Source organism: Pangasianodon hypophthalmus, chromosome 14 (genome assembly GCF_027358585.1).
Source record: "Pangasianodon hypophthalmus isolate fPanHyp1 chromosome 14, fPanHyp1.pri, whole genome shotgun sequence".
In the NCBI taxonomy this organism is placed as follows: domain Eukaryota; kingdom Metazoa; phylum Chordata; class Actinopteri; order Siluriformes; family Pangasiidae; genus Pangasianodon; species Pangasianodon hypophthalmus.
Window position 1 is genome coordinate 5,078,806 of NC_069723.1, and position 18,999 is coordinate 5,097,804.

The 18,999-nt window shown below is 40.7% G+C and overlaps 2 protein-coding genes across 3 annotated transcripts in view; one reads left to right on the forward strand and one right to left on the reverse strand.

Moving 5' to 3' along the window:
- The first annotated feature begins 2,775 nt into the window (after positions 1-2,775).
- phox2a (paired like homeobox 2A) lies at positions 2,776-9,529 on the forward strand. The gene is made up of 3 exons (XM_026943502.3): positions 2,776-4,965; positions 5,665-5,852; positions 6,141-9,529. Exons 1-3 carry the CDS (start codon positions 4,743-4,745, stop codon positions 6,597-6,599), a joined length of 870 nt encoding a protein of 289 aa, XP_026799303.1. The 5' UTR covers positions 2,776-4,742; the 3' UTR covers positions 6,600-9,529.
- A 2,283-nt stretch (positions 9,530-11,812) lies between these two features.
- inppl1a (inositol polyphosphate phosphatase-like 1a) overlaps positions 11,813-18,999 on the reverse strand; it is a 37,750-nt gene continuing 30,563 nt past the window's right edge. For both annotated transcript variants that reach the window (XM_053239592.1, XM_026943501.3), the window contains 7 exons: positions 18,673-18,849; positions 17,301-17,456; positions 16,326-16,407; positions 15,957-16,070; positions 14,858-15,611; positions 14,449-14,585; positions 11,813-13,305 (listed from right to left, as the gene is read on the reverse strand). In XM_053239592.1, the coding sequence (XP_053095567.1) occupies positions 13,206-13,305; positions 14,449-14,585; positions 14,858-15,611; positions 15,957-16,070; positions 16,326-16,407; positions 17,301-17,456; positions 18,673-18,849 (1,520 nt within the window). In that variant the 3' untranslated portion in view covers positions 11,813-13,205. The remainder of the gene's footprint in view (positions 13,306-14,448; positions 14,586-14,857; positions 15,612-15,956; positions 16,071-16,325; positions 16,408-17,300; positions 17,457-18,672; positions 18,850-18,999) is intronic.

Here is an 18,999-nt window from a genome sequence, read left to right on the forward strand (position 1 = left end):
AGATATAAACAGGACCGGTACTCTAGATTTAAATAAGACCGGTACTCTAGATATAAACAGGAGGGGTACTCTAGATATAAACAAGACCGGTACTCTAGATATAAAAAGGACCGGTACTCTAGATTTAAACAAGACCGGTACTCTAGATATAAACAGGACCGGTACTCTAGATTTAAACAGGACCGGTACTCTAGATATAAACAGGACCGGTACTCTAGATTTAAACAAGACCGGTACTCTAGATATAAACAGGACCGGTACTCTAGATTTAAACAGGACCGGTACTCTAGATATAAACAGGACCGGTACTCTAGATTTAAACAGGACCGGTAGGCAGAACCACATTATGAAAATAAATCCAACCAACTTTAATTTAACTTTTATAAAATATTAATAAAAGTGCACTGTAAAAATTGTCATGACGTCATTCATTGCAATTCCAATATCATAATTCTTGGTGTGTGCGCGCACATGGAACGGCTGAGTTGTTTATGATTCAGTGTGATATAAAGCTCACACTTATGTGTGATGTTCTGATTCAGGGGTGTCCATTCCATAAAGGGTAAGTGTAGGTGCAGGTTTTCATTCCAATCAGGCATTTTAATCAGACCTGTTTAATCAGGTGATCCTGGCATTCAGTAGACTCAGATGTGGCTTCTGCTTGGTTGGAATGAAAACCCGCACCCACACCGGCCCTTTCCGGATAAGACTGGTCACCCCTGTTCTAATTACACTGCGCGTGCAGTTACTGTGCTGATGTCTGTTTCTCCTGTTCTGTTCTATAAATTTTACCCCGGTACTGGTGTGTGTGTGTGTGTGTGTGTGTATAAGCAAATCAATCAATTAATTAATTAATTAATTAATTAATTAATCGATGTATAATAGAATGTTCATTATCATCAGAGTGTATTTACACAGCGGACAGAGTTCCCGTCATGCACCGCGGTCAGAGAGGAGTTAAAAAGTTAAAACATTTTCCACCAAAAAGAGCAACGACCTTCAACACCGAGCTGGATAATCTGTTCAAAGCGCGCGCCACCCTCTCTAATCCGGGTCTTAACTCCTCGGGAGTTTTTGAACTCTTCACTGTTTAAAATTCATTGCTGATTAGTGGACACACACACACACACACACTTCGTGTAAATAAGAGGCGGGAAGTGAAGGGCACTGGGAAGTTTTTGTGTTTTGATTGACAGGCCGCGGGTTTGCAGTTAAAGTCCAGGTTCTAACTCTGGCATGAATCATCTGATCGATGGAGCAACGGACAGGAGCAGGAAGAGAAAGAGGAGGAGGAGGAGGAGGAGGACTTTTTAATAAAATTGCTCCGACATGTTCAACTTTCCCCTCAAGTGGCTCGATTAATTTCTCATAAAGCTTTAGTCTTTAAAACGAGCCGCGTGTTTCTGCTTCGCCATCAGAAAAAGACCATTTCAGACAAAACTGAAACAGACGGTGGGGTAAGAGGGGGCGGGGGCTAAAGGGGGGGGGGTGGTTCTTCCCGAACACTAATTGAATTCTGTTTCGTTGGAGTTTGACATTAATGGCATCCGATGCTCGTGCCATTAAAAGGAGAACGGGGCCCCGCGCGCCGGTGACGGTGAGGCTCGAGGCAAGACTCCGGTGACCGATCGCTCGTGAATGCAGATTGGTGTAATGAAGAGCAAGATTGATGAAAAAAGAAAGGGGCGGGGCCAGAGTGATGGATAGATGGGGAGAGAGAGAGAGAGAGAGAGAGAGAGTGACAGAGAGAGAGACACAAAACACTGTACACTACTGCACAATAATACAGACTAATTAAACACATATACACTAAATGCATGTTGTGACGTCACACATCTGCAGTATAATAAGAGTAAATTATATGCAATTAATAAACAAATGTTAACTTTTTTTATTTTAACACTTAAATCTAAACTCAGGAGACAGTATGGTTTTTTATTCTTCTTTTTCCTCTTTTCCTTTTCTTTCTCCCTCTCTCTGTCTCTTTCTCTCTCTCTCTCTCTCTCTCTCCTCCATCTCTCTGCTCTGATTCCACGTGTACAGCTGGTTAGTGTTAGTGTACATGTCAATAAAACTGTATTGAATTGAGTTTGGTTAAATTGAAAGAGAGCGAGAAACCGACCAGGAGAACGGGCACGCGCACTGCTTTATGGGCACGCGCGCGCTTGTTCGGTGACCCGGACTGCGCGAGACCACGCTGCTCAAATTCATCAGCTTTCATTAACATTAGCATTAGCATTTTAAATCAAAATTAAAAAAAAAAAAAAAAAAAAGATTCCGTTTTATTTGCCTATTTAGAGAACAAACAAACAAACAAATAAAATTCTTTAGAGTTTAATTTTTCATCTATTTAAACTTAATATTAATTAATCAGATAACTTTAAATAAATAACTTTAAATATTCTAATTTATAAATCAAGAATTAAAATACGTGTTTGTATTTTTTTAAATGAGGCTGTGTAAAATAACTTAAATATTAAAATGTTGCTAACGAATAAAAGGAAGCTGTAATTAATTATTACATAAACTCACGCTGATGGATATATATTAACTTTCAGTCATCATTAGCATCATTAGCATTCTGAATAGGAGTGTTTATTTGCTCAGTGTTTAACCTCTGAAGCAGCTGCATCTCTCTGAGTGAGACAGGAAGAGCGGAAATGTGATGCAGCACTCGGTGAAAGGTCTTATTTCAGAAAAACAGCTCTCGGTTTGCGCGCCCCGCCGGTGTGTATGCGCCGCGTCATCGCGTATCCTGCTCAAGGGCGCGAGCTGTCCACGGTGGCAGAAACAAAATGTGCACCGGAAACGCGCGTAATTTGCCCGGTGATGGATAGCGCGCGACGGGAGAAAGACGCCTTGCATTACCGAAATGCAGCGTGACGAAAGCGCCTCGAGAGAGAGACGGTGCTGAACGGGAGCGCGCACTCAAAAAGAGGAGGAGGAAGAAGATGGCTTGGTGATCCGAGCACGAGACTAAACACACTGAACATCTCAAACACTCGGGTCTTTAGCACACATAACTGTTTATGAGTTGAGTTAAATTAAACTTAGTGCGTTCATTCTGTACCTGCACGGGTTTAAACACTGTAAAAGCCAAAAGAGTTAAACACTGCACGAGTTAATTCAACTCTATACGAGTTAACGAGTTCATCTAATCCTGGAGCCGTTCATTCAGCACTGCAGCAGTGAGGTGGTGTTTAACACTGTCAGTCTCAGGAAATGGTGCTGAGCAGCGCGCTCTCAAAATAACGAGTTCTTCAGGTGTCCCTTAAGGGGGAACCCTTTAATGTTCTTCCTGAAACTACGGCTGAATGTTAGGGTTCCTCACCAGAAAGAGTTCCACCTAGGAGGCTCAGAACCCTTTAGAAGCCTTCAGAAGCCTTAAATAACCTGAAATAATCGTAGTTGCTTAGTTAAACGGTAATACTTATTGATGTGATGATTAATTTGTATGTCACACGACGTAAGTTGTAAGAATAATCATGAACGACATAATCAAAAATTTTACGAATGTGCAGTCACGGGACCGTGTGCAGATTGGACAGTTAATTTTATTATTAATTTTATTAAGAATAATTATTAATAATTAATTGGTTAATTTTATTATTACATTCTGACACACTCCAAAAAGATACAAACAAACACACTGTCCCTAATGAAACAACAATAGAATATAATAATAATAATAATAATAACACTTTGAATGAATGATTTTATTGATGAATAAACACTGATCATTTATTAGAAGTGATTGTTAAATAAACACACAGATTTGAGGGCCGGAAGCTCACACAAAGTCGCGAGATAGCACGCAGTTCCCGTTACAGAGAACAAAGCAGCAGGTCAGAAGAAAATGCTAAAAATCATTTAATATATTAACAAAAAATTACATCATTGTGTGGTGTTAAACTGAATAAAGAATTTCTGTTCGATTTAAACATTAAACACTATAATTATTTTAATTATAATGAATTTTCTTTTTTAAATTTGAATATTAATTTCAGTGTGAGCAGCTGTAACATGCGCGTGAGCACAAATTTCACTACATTTCACTTCATTATTATTATTATTATTATTATTATTATTATTATTATTATTATTATTATTATTGAGTTAGGTCTTTTTCCTACTCGCCGTGTCACGTGACTCTGAAACACAACGAGCTCGTTCCAAACTGAAACGTGTGAAACTCTGGAGCTCGTCACTGAGCACTTTAACACCGGTGGGAAATCAGCAATAAGGAATATCTGCCTCGTGCGCCCCGTCCGCCGGTAAAGGGTTAAAGCGCGAGCGCTCGGGATGCGCTATAGCGAAGGGGCGGGAGGAGGAGGAGGGCGCGAGCTCTCGAGACATTGTCATGTAAAGAGGGACCACCGCCTTGCTATTGTCTCGCGGACTGCCAAGTTTATTATAAACGCTGCGCGAGCTGCACCGGGCGGAGCAGGACAGAGCGCGAGACAGAGACAGAGAGACAGCGAGAGGCAGAGAGCACGAGCGCGCAGAAGACTGTGGATGCATTTGGAGCGAGAAAACAACCGAGAGAGTGACCGGAGAAAGTCAAACCTTGATCACCGACCACGCCGTCACTGTCACGCGCCAGAGAGAGTGGAGTTAATTTCATAGAGCTTGAAAAAGAGCACGTGCTGCTGTTTGGTACCCGGTGCCATCAGTACCCGTACCGTAACCAGCGGACCACCGACTCTGCCCGGAAACTCTCGCCTCGCGCACCCCGTCTCCACATGTACAAAATGGATTACTCGTACCTGAACACGTACGACTCGTGCATGGCGGCGATGGAGGCGTCGGCGTACGCGGACTTCAGCTCGTGCAGCCAGGCCAACACGTTCCAGTACAACCCGATCCGCACGAGTTTCGGCGCGAACCCGGGCTGCGCGCCACTCGGTACAGCCAGCTGCAGCCTCGGAGCGCTGCGCGAGCACCAACCGGCACCGTACACCGCGGGTAAGCACCAGGGTAGAGAGACTGCGTCTCTCTCTCTCTCTCTCTCTCTCTCTCTCTCTCTCTCTCTCTCTCTCTCTCTCTCTCTCTCTCTCTCTCTCTCTCTCTCTCTCTCTCTCTAGGTTCTGCGGAAACTGGAGTAAAATCTGACCATTATTATAATAATTATATTTCATCAATAATTACATTCGTATATATTTCTACAGAAATAATGCACGAGCTCTAAATAATGCCTGAAATTATATATTCGTTATTATTATTATTATTGATGTTGTTGTTGTATTGTTATAATAATAATAATATATGAATTAATTATATAAATCATATGTAAAGTGAATAACGAATTATGTCGTGACTGCAGTATTTTCACGATCAGTTCATTAGAGAAAATAATTTACAGTGAAAAAAAAAGTTTATGAAGCATCGATACTGATCCATACACTCCTTTAATTTAATTTATTATTAGCTAAATTAGAGAAAGTCTGTGAGTAAAACATCCTTAAAAAGTAACTAAAAATAATAAGTAATTTTAAAAAACAGGTCTAAAAGGAAACGACACAAAAGGCAACATGTCTAATTTGATAGAAAACGAAGCAGCTATTATTATTATTATTATTATTATTATTATTATTATTATTATTATTATTATGTGTGACGTACTTATAACACCGGTGTCCGTGCGTGCTCTCTGTCTCCTCACAGTCCCGTATAAATTCTTCTCGGACCCTTCCGGTCTGAATGAGAAGCGGAAGCAGCGGCGGATCCGCACTACCTTCACCAGCTCTCAGCTGAAGGAGCTCGAGCGCGTGTTCGCTGAAACGCATTACCCCGACATCTACACCCGCGAGGAGCTCGCGCTCAAGATCGACCTTACCGAGGCCAGAGTTCAGGTAATTATTATTATTATTATTATTATTATGGAATGTGTGTATAAACTTATAATGTTCAGGATGTTTATAATTTTAGGGGGATGGAACCGAATTTAAGGTTCTTTAAAGGCACTTTAAAAGTTCCGCTGATGAGGCAAATTAATACATTAATAAATTCATAAACACCTGAAACATTTTGCAGGAAGGTTGTTGTTGTTTTAAGTCTGCAAGTTGAGAATTAAATTTATAGTATTAACGGTTTAGATCAATAACGACGTGTTTTGGTTTTTTTAACGCGTATTTGCGCAGGTGTGGTTCCAGAACCGACGCGCAAAATTCCGCAAACAGGAGCGCGCGGCCAACGCAAAGGGCGGCGGAAACACCGGAAACGCCAGTGTTACATCCAAGAAACCGGGCGAGGCGCGCGCATCCTCCGAGGACGACGAGTCTAAAGAGTCCACGTGCAGCCCGACACCGGACAGCACGGCGTCTTTACCGAGCTCGGCCAACACTACGGGCAGTCCGGGCACGAGCAGCCTCAGCCCCAGTCCGTCTTCCGGCGGCTTTGGCAACGCCTCGAGCTCGCCGTCCGTGCATCACGCGCTCAAATCGCCCGCGTGGCCCGGTGTCGGTTCTGCTGCTCCCGCTCCCGCTCCAGACCTGCTAAAGAGCTGGCAGCCCGGAGACAGCGCGAGCGCAGGACCGTTCGCAGGTGTGCTCTCCTCCTTCCACAGAAAACCGGGCGCGCTCAAGAGCAACCTGTTTTAAATACACACACACACACACACCTATCGCGTAGATTACTCTCCTCTCTCTACCACTTCCGGCTGTATTTTATTTGATTTTTTTATTTTATTTCCGTTAGAGCTGGACTCCCGGTTATTATTTATATGATCATGTTGGACTCAGAGGCGCTTCCCATCTCTGTGTGAGTTTCTTTCCGCAAATCCGCTCTGAGCAGGGGGCGTCAAAAATCAAACATCATTCACACTTTATTCAGTGCGGTTTGGGACAGAGCAACCGGTGTGTGAAACCGCGACATGACTACATAGTGCACTAGTCTGAGACATTTAAACAAATCTAAAAAAAAAAAAAAAAAAAGCCAGTTCAGTTGGTACAGAATCCGCCTTCACTGTAAGGATTAGGGATTAGGGAACAGGGCTCTATCGCTTACACAGGGCGGGTGTTTCCTTTTGGACTATGCGCACTTAAGAGGGTCCCTAAAAAGAAGACAGTTTAATCCACACTTACTGAAAGAACCTATCTCACAGCCTGTATCACTCATTCCCAATTCACGCCAATAAATCTGTATAAACTTTCTAAAGATTACAAGGTTAGGGGTGGAGCTAGGGCGTGGTTAGGGTTGAATAGGGGCTGGGTTGTGGGCGTGGTTAGCGTTCTTAAATTTTCTTGTGAAATGACCAGCACTTTCACTGATTCACTGATTCAAATCTGAATGGATTTCTGATTTCTGAACCGGAAGAACTTCACATTGCGTCGATTTTATTCACACTCGGCTCACCTTAAGACATAAAGTGCACTACTCAGGCTGTAAAAAATTATTTTGTAACTAATTTAATACAACTTTTTAACAATTCAGCTGATTGTCCATTTTAAGTGCTGTAGTCAATTTCTGTAGTGTTCCGATTCTAAAAGCTCCCTACATAAGTGCACTACAGAGAGTGTATTAGTCTTTATTTATGTAGCGTGGTTAATATTTGGGACGAGGCCTTTATTTGAGCGAGTCTCAGAAGACAGTTTACGGAACACATTCAGGAGAAAGTAAGTGTAATTGAGCGACTTCTTTCCACATTACAAAAACTTCTGAGAAAATAAAAAAGGTTCGATCCAATTAGCAGCGCAGTGTTCCTCACTGGGTCGCGTCCCAAACCGCTCTTTACTCCCTCACTGCACTCCAGAAAAGGCTCTTTAGAGTCATGCCGTAAAGAGAACCATTTTTAATTTTCATTTTAATTTTTATAGTTCGCAGTGAACCGATCTCAACACTTTCACAAACAGAACCATGGAAGAAAATTCTTCAGTTCATCAAAATTTCTTTAAGGAACCAAAAAGCTTCCTTTGTAAGTTTTTGTTCTACGGTGTTGTACATAGAGCATTTGAATAAGACTGAATTCTACAGCTGGTGTAGTGTACTCTGTGTCTAACACAGAACCTGTAAGAGTCATGCCATAAAGAGAACCATTTTTCTTTATTCTGAGATTCAGCCTTTAATTCAGGAAAATGTCACACTGCATCAAATGAGCCGTTTATCCTGGAACAAAGCGCGTAATGTATCATGGACATAATTTCTGTGACTACACTGTCACAATAACGTGGACTTTTTGTTTTAGCATTAGCACACAAAGCTAAGCTGCGTCCCAATCTGCAGTGGTTCATTCTGCTTTTCACTTTTCCGCATGAGTTCCTCAAACTGAGCAAATTAACACTAATTTATTGAAATTAAGGGAGAAACTGAGAGTTATTTTTCATTTTCTTATTTTTTAAGCAAACCGTATTACTTCTTTTTTTCAGTAGGCCTCCTAAAATACTAGAACATGAAAATATTTTGTAAATAGTAATATAAATATTGGGTAGTTTCTGATTTTTATTCTGGTGCTGCTTCGTTCACACCGCCGCTCAGAGGGGCCGCGTCCCAACCTTCACACTTCGTCACTAACTAGTGTGTTTAAATAACACTCTGAGGTGGTACTACCATAATGTTTAGTGCCACAAAGTGTGATCTGGGACACAGCCTGTTTAATCCGTTCATTAAAGGCACTGTGTAAAAGTGGACAAAAATAAACTCCATTTAAAGATCTGTCTCTGTGTGAGATTTAATTCTTGAGCACACCTTCTTTATCTTTATCTTTATATAAACTTTACATAAACTCTTATTCGGGCAAACATTAAATCCACATTACTGTTTGCTAACAGTTTAATGAAAATATTTCATTAACATTTAAAGAATCTTGTGCATGTAAATGTGATTCACAGGCCGGGGCGTCGCTACGACGTTTGGGCCCCCAGACAAATTTCTACTCCGGGACCCAAGCCTGCCCCCACTCCGCCCCAATTATATTATTGCAACATGTAGCAACAATTTTATACACATGATCATTATTAATAAGCATAACAATTATTGCATATTCAATAAGATATAATAAAGAACTAATTTAAACAACAACAATAAATCTTGTTTTCTAAAGCTCACCTCCTGGCAGATAACTCAGTCACCTCCTCCTCCTGCCTTTTCTTGAGTGGTTATTCCTGATAGTGTTTGTTTCTGACACACAAGGGATAGTTTATAGGTTTTTAAGGAATAGCTTGTAAAAGAACACTTAACTTTTACTAACTATTATTATTATTGTTATTATTATTATTATTATTAGTAGTAGTAGTAGTAGTCACTGAGTGAATAATCAATTTCACACACCAGCTCCAGAAAGAAACGTGAGCTGATCTTGAGAACCAAATCAGTTCTATTCATGAATGAATCATTCAGACTGGTTTTATCAACAGGATTCTTCAATTCATTGAAATGAACCGGCTCAAACAAACGATTAACTCACGAAACGGACATCATTACGACACTTCTCTCATGAACTCACCCGGGATAATTAAAGCGGATTTACATGATTACAACGTAAGTTTCGATCGATTCCTCATAGAAAGCTGTTGCAAGGCTTCAGAAAGCTTAAATAGCTATATATATATATATAATAACTAGTCCAGTCAGCTCTTGTGTATGTATGTATATATATATATATATATATATATATATATATATATATATATATACAAGAGCTGACTGGACTAGTTATTATTGTCGTTTTAATGGTGCTTGTCAGTCTTTTTTGAAGCTCAAAGCTCCATTACCATTATGTTCGATTGCATGAAAAAACAATACCAAACATATATTCTTGGAAATATTGTGTTCCAGCTTCCAAGGATAAACATCGAGGCGAGTAAATGATAGAATTTTTATTTTAAGTTAATTATATCAAACAATACACCCCAGATTTTTTCTGACAGCTTCATACGGGCTAGCTTCAGAATCATAGCACAAAATAGAGAACATAAATCACCTTTAAAAAAAACGTGGGTGACTAGCTGTCTTTCCCGTCCTACCCTTTCCTCTTTTTTCTGTTTTTCTTTCCTCTTTTGGTATCCAGAGTTTGGCTGCGCCATCTCTTGCCATCTACCTGATGCGTGTAACTGTGAAGTGCCGCGAACGTCTTAAGGGAACACACACGCACTCGGCGCAGGCTGAGGCCAGTTTATTAGGTGCTTCTTAATAGCTTACTTGTGCAAAGAGGTCATTTAAATACCAAAAATCATACGTGAAATTATGGGGTTCTGCTAGGCCCCTTGTCTGACCAGGGCCCTTAGACTCGTCCCAGTCTTCCCCCCGTTACGGCGCCCATGTTCACAGGAAAGAGAAAAGCTGTTTTTCACACTGTTTTAAATAAATTCACAGAAAGAGCGATCTGTAGTGGAACCTTCTGACTAAACAAAACTAAATGTTTTTAAATCTTTTACAACAATTTCATAATTTCAATTTTCTACATTTCTTTAAAATCTTCAGATAAAGTGACTTTTAAAAAAATACTTATAAAGCCTTTCTGAAACAGCTTATTTAGAATGATTTTTTAAAAACACAATCATTTAGAAGACAACAACAATAACAGCAATACTACTACTACTACTACTACTACTACTAATAATAATAATAATAAACAACACATCCCGCGGTTTATTTGGTTTGACCAGACTGTCCTTCCGCATTTTCATAAAAACTGCAAGCATTTTATCTACTTTATTTCTGTGATTTTTAGCGCAAAAATGAAATGCGCATGCGCAGAAACCCATGTTAGGCCGACTCGACCGGTAGAACACCTGTTTATCAGAACACTTCACTTATGACGTCACTGGCGTTAAGGATGAACTCGGTACAGTGGTGGAATTCTGTCTCAGTGTTGCAGCAGCACATTACTTCAGGGTTCTACTCGTTTCTTTCTCTCTCTCTCTCTCTCTCTCACACACACACACACACACACACACAGAGCTTTACTCACTCATTTCAGCTCCTGTAATTTTATTTCCAAACTCTGGCTGCGACTCAGTACAGCTGGGCCCGTCCTACACACACACACACACACACACACACACACACACACACACACACACACACACACACACACACACACACACACACACACACACACACACACACACACACACACACACACACTTCTGCTGTTGGAAATATCTCACTTCTATTAAACTACGATGTGACTGGACCGCCAATAAGCAAAATCACGTGATCGAATTAGACGCGTCCTATTGGATATAACGAGTTTCCTAGAACTCCCAGATCTCGCCAAAATCAGAAAAATAATTCAATATTAATATATAATATATACATACATTTAATAAAAGTAAATTATAACCATTACATTTATTTAGCTTTATTTGTCTAAAAGGAATAATTCATTTTTATTGACACTGAAGATGTGACACACACACACACACACCCCAGCACATCAGTTGACGTATTTTATACTTAAACATTTTACAATAATAAACTATATAAAAAGAAACAGGTGGAAAATATTCAACCAGGTGAAATAAAAAGGCATTACAGCAGACAATCAGCTCCCAGTGTGCAGTGTGTGTTTTTATCATTCCATAAAATATCCAGCTGGTCAGCAATGTATCATCACTATATCAGTATTATACACCTCAGCCTTACTCATTACAATATTAATTCATGTTGGATTAATTTGCTGACATTAACATAAATATTTATTATTTTCATTACCTTATTAACACTAATTTTGTGTAATGTGCTGGATTCTACTTTTATTAATAAATGAATCATTGATTGTTTTGTTGTTCAGGTGTTTAAAAACGCAAAGAATGAGATTATTACAGAATAAATTAAAGCTGATAAAATGATTAAAACTACAACACACACAACCTTATATAATAAATACACAACTCAGTGTTACACAGTGAGCATATTAAACTCCACTAAAGTCTATTCACTGTTATAAAGACGGGTTAAATCTAGAATTGTCTCTCAGGGAGAACTGTGAAGAACTCTGTAACAGACAGTTTCCCATTCAGAGAGGGTTCTAAGTACCTTTAACTGTCCAAGCTCCTCTTTACAATTCCCTGTTTTCTTCTACTGTAAAAGTGTCTCGGTCAGAAGTCGATAAATAAAATTCACAGTAAGAATTTCATCCACACTTTGATATTCAGACCCCGACCCATCACAGGACGCCGTGACGTCAGTCCTTAGTTTTTATTCACATTACGTCATTCTACGCAAATTCACAATTATTAACTTAAAGTCATTAACAAAAACAAAGTTACAAACAGCGACATAAACTGAACACAAAGCGAAAAGTGTTTAAAAATTAAAACATGGCACAATTCTTATACACACACACGGTAATGTACATTAGACTTTTAGACTGTCATGTGTGATGTGTTAGTTAATTTAACGTTAAACAGATTTTATTATAAATTTAATCCTGAACAAACACTCAACGCTTTTCTCACTCACATTTTATCCCATTTTTACAGATCCAGTGACTGATCCAGGGTCAGTTTTCACCTCCACTGCACTGACTGCATCATTACACACATGAATCCCTTAAAAAATATCTGCGGCGCCGTCTGGTGGCTACTTCCGGTAACTCCAGATCACATGGAGTTTATTAACATAAAAATATGTGCGTTAAAAAAAGACATTTTCCCATTACTGCGCTGCTCCCACATATTTAGCATTCAAATTGTGTTGGTCTTTTATAAACCACACGTCTCCCACAAACATTAACGCTAGTGTTCAGCTTTTAGAAAGTTCCAGAAAACAGAAAGACAAGCCACAAAGAAGCCAAGTGTATTCAGAGGAACTCTAGAAATGTCTCAGAAAACACACACACACACACACACACAATTTAATACACATTACAAAGGAGAACATCCAAGTGTCCTTTCTCTCTCTCTCACACACACACACACACACACACACACACACACACACACACACACACACACACAATAAAGTTTATAAACTAATAATCATTCACTGAATTTGGCTTCTTTCTTTCCCTTTTCTTTATTAAAATCATAACACTAATAAATAAGCCAATCCCCAACAGAGAAAACATAAGGAATGTAGATAAAGCTCTCAGACATACTCTGTTGATGTCACTTGCTCCTGTCAGGAAGCAGGAAGTTGATCCCCAACCACAGGCCTGTACTGAAAATGTGTGTCTAAAATGTCAACATTTCTTTAAACACTGTTTACAAGGAAGATGAAGACGGAGGATGAAGGTAATGTTAGTGATGCTGCAGTTTTTCTCCTCACTTTTGCGGCTGCTGCTGTCTCAAACTGGCCAATAGGATCTTCTTGTGAGCGGGGTCTAGAACACCCGCCTCCTCCAGGTCCTCCTCAGTGATGTCACTGCAAACAGTTTGTTTATGCCATCAGTCAAAGAAGCAAATCCTCAATGAGGAAAATGACAAATAAGTGTTAAATTCAGCTTAAACTGTTAATGAGTTTGGGAGTTATGAGAGACTTTCCTCACAGATGTAAGTATGAACAACTATGGGACTGGAAATAAATCTGCATCTACACCATAACCATGGAAATCAAACACAAAACAAAACAAACACAAAAAATAATGATTCAATTAAAATAACACTCAGACAGGATGCTAGTGTACATGTTCACTTCAGCAATATCGCACAAGCAAGAGTGCTGTACTGAATTTCAGCACGGTGTAGGCACAAGCGTGCAGGCCGAGTGCCGCATGAAACCACAGCCATGCTGGTATTCACTATAATTGCACAGCTGCCAGTGCAATATTGCTTTTATATAACAGTTCTATAAAGAAGAAATTAATATTGAATACCCAACATTTCTGACACAATATGACCAAATGTTCTGTTTAATTTTCAGCTTTTAGTTTCTTTTACTTGGCAAATTTCACCTCCATTTATTTCTATTAAAAAAAAACAACAAAAAAAAAAACCCTGTTCTAAATTGTATAAATGTTTAAGTGTTTAAACTATAATTGGTTTGTTCAGGTCAAATTTGCTAACACATTTTGAAGTCATATTTTTCCATTTAACACACAGACTCTCAGTCCTTCAGTGTAAAACTAATTTGGAGGTGGGGCTTGACCTCAGACTGATATAAAAATTTAAAAATTTAATTAGAGGATGATGATGTGATGTTAGAGTAGATAATGTTACTGATATTATGTAGTTACTCTGTATGGCGAGTTTAATTTAGTGTAAATGAGAAGTAAAACAGTACAGCAAAGGCACGGTGGTGAGCCAGCAGTGAGGCAGAGGCATAGTGATGCACTTCTACATTTAACCAGCAGTAAACAAACAGTGTAACACCCCTAGTGGACAACATGAATGCAGGGTTTGGGATGACAGAAGAACATATTCATACATATATTCATAAATTCTAGCATTTTTAATGACAGTGAAACTACCAGCACTTTAAAGCCACGTCACACAGACGCCATTACATTTACATTCATGGAAATTAATTATAAACATGTAGAGTGTGTGTGTATGTCACAGGCCTTACCTGAGGAACTCAAGGTCGTCCCAGCCGTTCCTCAGTAGTCCCTCCTCGTAACGCTCCAGTCCCAGTCTCTGCAGCCACTCACCCACACTGGAGTCCACTGACAGACTGCTACTGCTGCTACCACCCTGCCACAGAGCCTAGACACACACGCACGCGCACGCACGCACACACACACACACACACACACACAAATTAATAGAGACTATAACAGACAGGAGGAGTAAATAAAATTAACACAATTTATGACAGAGTGAGGGACGAATCGAGTCAGACAAAGATGACAACGCAGAATTTGTAAAAGTTCCATACAAAACTGACAAACAGACAGACAAAAAGAGAAACACAGACAGACAGACAGACAGGAAGACAGAGAGACAGAGAGACAGAAACACCTGCCCCACCCCCTCACCTCCTCAGGCAGGTCCTCAGCCATGATCTCTTCTGGGATGGAGCGAGGGGGAAAAGTGCGACAGCTTTCACTAAATCCCAAACCTCGACCGTGGACGGCTCCGCCCCCTTTAAGTCCCACCCCTCCAACACCTCCCGCCCCGGCCACGTATTCCACTTCGCTCAGTTTCTTGGCCAGATGAAGTACTGAACAAGACTGGTCGTCAGCTCCCGAAGTCCCGCCCCCTCTTCTGAAAGCTGAGGGCCCTGGCGAAGAGTCCAGACAGAAAGCTCCGCCTCCTGTAGGGGGTGGGGCAAAGCTGGGTGAGGAGAGAGGCTTGGAGGAAATGGTTGCTGGAATCTTGATGTCTGCCAGATCGGGGTGTAGCCGAGTTTTGTTCTCTTTTGGGAAAAACGAGGCGTCCGACACATCAAGCGCACTTTTAGGGAGGGGTGGGGGTGGGAAGTCTGGAGGTGGGCGGGTCAACCCGGAACTTCCATCTTCCTCAGAGGATCCCCCCTCCTCGCTGATGGGCCGCGGGGGGCGGCTGCCCATTTGTTTATGTGCTTGGATGGAACCTTTACCTTTTCCAGCACCACCTGCAGGGGGAGGCAATTTGGCTGCAGCCGGCAGAGAGAGGTCAGAGCCTGGAAGCAGGTCTGCAGCCAAGGCAGCTGATTGGTTAGGAACACCCTCAAGGATGTAGTAGGCAGGGTTGTTGAAGCTATTTTTGCATGTGGTGGCATCTCCATCTGCAGACTCCGTCTGCTTCGATCTGTCAAAAAATAAACAAAAACAAACACACACATGTAGGAACACACACGCATGCACACACACAGCAAAGCATGATTAAACAGCGTAATGATAGGTGTTCTGGTAAAATAAGGGCAGAGCTTAGATTTAATTTGATTAACAGAAATGAACTGAACTAGTCAGCTGGCTGAACACGTCACTGCACTACTTTCAGCCATGTAGATTAGCTAATTATTTTTATCTCTCCAGCAGCAGCCTGATGTTAAGCTAACTTCCTTTAACTATGATAGTAAAACCAGGACCAACTTCAGGTCAACTGATCACACACTTATCACAATCAGCTGTGTGACTGTGTGAGTATATATACCTGATCTGTGTGTTATCTTCTTTAGCAGTAGTGTGTGTGTATGCGGGTCGTCCTGTAGTGTTTCTCTCTCCCTCCTCGGAAACTTTACTCAGCTCCTTCCTGCTCGGTGTGGGCCTGCGGGAACCACCACCATCATCATCATAATCATCATCACTCTCACCTCTTTGCTACTGCTACCATTAATCATAACAAACATTCAGTAATCCACATATTATTTTAATAGAAAGAATTTTCTGTGAGAGTGAGTTAAACAGTGAAGATTAAAACATGTGTTAAGTTTAACATGTAACATGTTAAAATCCCACACTATGTTTTACATGTTTACACATGAACAGTTTTCTGTGAGGAATCTGTTATCATGTTTCTCACTTAATGTAATCGTGTCCGGCTCTAGAGGGCAGTGTTTTCCCTTTCGGCCCTCCGGTTTCGTCCTTATCCACGCTGATCCACTCTGAGAGGACAGAAACAAAGGAAAGTATAAACTACATAACCAGTGTCTGTGGAAATCATCAGAATTTCCCTGTTTCATTGAGTGTTGCGAAATAAATGCATAACACACATCAGTCCTTACAGAAAATCCGAATGCTTAGTTGAGTAACCGTGGCAACCAGTAGTAAACTAAAGCCAGGTACTATGACTAATGACTGAAGTTTACTAATTCAGTCTATGTAAAACAAAACTGGAAACAAACCATTAACAGGAAAAACACCTTGAAGGAAAAAATGCATCAACACAGACCTAGGGGTGTGGGGGGTGTGGGGGTGTGGTTGGGAGGGAGTAGAGTGGCACAGGCTAACCCTGACACCTGACTGGCCGACCCCGTTTCCTCAGTGTTCAATCTCACCTAAGAGCTGCTGCTTTAATCATAAAGACTGTACTGTTGCTCATCCCAGGACTCTTATTCACAATCTGCTCATACTGAACATCCTGCACACACACTCAGTACTGTGTATCTTTACTCCACACCTGTACACTGTACTGATACATAATCGCAGTATCAGGTGTCACCCAGAAGAGTACCAGTTCTCTTTTAAACCTGGTTCTTCTCATGAGTTTTGCCTTGTGTCATCTCAGGGAGTTTTTCCTCAACACTATCACCTCTGGTTTGTTCATTAGGATCTAAATCTACATCTGGATTTCTCTAAAGCTACACTGTAATGATGTCTGCTGTTAAAAGCTCTATGTAAATAAAATTAAACGGAACCGATTGGTCACCCTGATGACAATTTTTTTTTTAAAAAGACACCAGAAAAAAAAAAGAGACTGAAACTCTAAGAACAGGAAAATGCAAATTGAGAAGAATTTACTTATTCAATTCAATTAATGCCAGACACACACACTCACCGTAGAGTCTCTCTCGGGTCCCCATTCTCTCAGAAGGTACTCTGACCCTCATGGAGCCACGGATGTTGCCGGTCTCTTCACCGCGGTGAGACAGATATGTGTGGAACTGCTGAGCTGTACTGCCAATCATTGACTTCAGTGCCAACACACATTCTCCTACACACACACACACACACACACACACACACACACACACACACACACACACACACACACACCAATAAAAAAGAGGTCAGACAGGATACAGGGTTAGCCAATGTCCAGTAAGCAAAACATTAAACTGACTCATGTATAGTACGTGTGCTATGATGCATCACTGTATCATATTTTCTGGATTATAAAATGAAACCTGTAAATTGTGTGAGTTTAGAATATTAAAAATATATTTTTCATTTTGTTGTATAAGTGTCATTAAACCAATACTTTATTGAAAATTAAATAATCATGGTGTGACTATTATCAGAAACACATGTACAGCTGCTTTCTTTAGTTTTGGATGTTTGGCAGCGGAGCTACAATGCTAATGTAACTAACAAGTGATGGAAGCTTATAGCCTCCAGTGTAGCATGGTGCACAAAATGTACATAACGCAAAATGTTTTAAAACATTTTTTCCCTGCACCTTTTATTCTCCAGACCTGAGCCAATCTGTCAGGAAAAAAATATAAAAGTACATTTCAAAATAAACATTACATTATACACTCCATGGCCAAAAGTCTGTGGACACCTGAATGTTGAACCTCCCATTCCAAAACAATGGGCATTAATTATGGAGTTGTTTCCTCTTTGCTTTTATAATAAGTTTCACTCTTCTGGGAAGGCCTTCCACTAGATTTTGGAGTGGTGGTGGGGATTCGTGGTCATTCAGCCACAAGCGCATTAGTGAGGTCAGGCACTGCTGTTGGGTGAGGAGGCCTGGGGTGCAGTCAGCGTTCCAGTTCATCCCAAAGGTGTTCAGTGGGGTTTAGGTCAGGGCTCTGTGCAGGACACTCGAGTTCTTCCACTCCAACCTTAACACACCATGTCTTCATTGAGCTCGCTTTGTGCACATGGGCATTGGGCCTCTTAGTTACAGTGAAGGGAAACTGTAATGCTACTGCATACAAAGACATTGTATACAATTGTGAGATTCCAACTTTGTGTTAACAGTTTGGGGAAGAACTACATATGGATGTGATGGTCAGGGGTCCACATACTTACAGCCATATAGTGTACATTCGCCAGATTTCTCCTGTCCTTATCACAATCTCTGAATGAGACACAGCTGTTATCACTTTTGCACAGACCTGCCACCCACACAGGCAGACTCTTCACACAGGGAATGAGAATGATTTTAAAACTGCAGTGTGTAAGCTGAACACACACAGTCGTACCGTAGGACTCGTATCCATCGAGGGATTTGACAGTGAGCAGCAGGTGTTGGTCCTGCAGATACTCGATGTCAGACAGGATGGGTTTGAGTGTGGTCAGCTGCTTTGAGGACCAGCTCACACGCAGGAAGTTTATATTATCACTGCTCTGAGAGTCATTCTCATAACTCTTCTTAAACTCTGTGAGAGGGGAAAGAGAGAGACACAAAAGAGAAAAAAAAGAAAAAGAAAAAAAGAGAAGACTCTGAGGTGTGCGCAAAATTTCAAAAGCTTGTGTATAGTGCCCCAAAAGCCACCGGAACCTTGAAAATAAATAAATAAATAAATATA

Coding starts and splice junctions, on each gene's coding strand:
- phox2a (XM_026943502.3), top strand. CDS start 4,743: ATGTACAAAATGGATTACTCGTACCTGAACACGTACGACTCGTGCATG. Junction 4,966..5,664: donor ACCGGCACCGTACACCGCGG/GTAAGCACCAGG, acceptor GTCTCCTCACAG/TCCCGTATAAATTCTTCTCG. Junction 5,853..6,140: donor TTACCGAGGCCAGAGTTCAG/GTAATTATTATT, acceptor GTATTTGCGCAG/GTGTGGTTCCAGAACCGACG.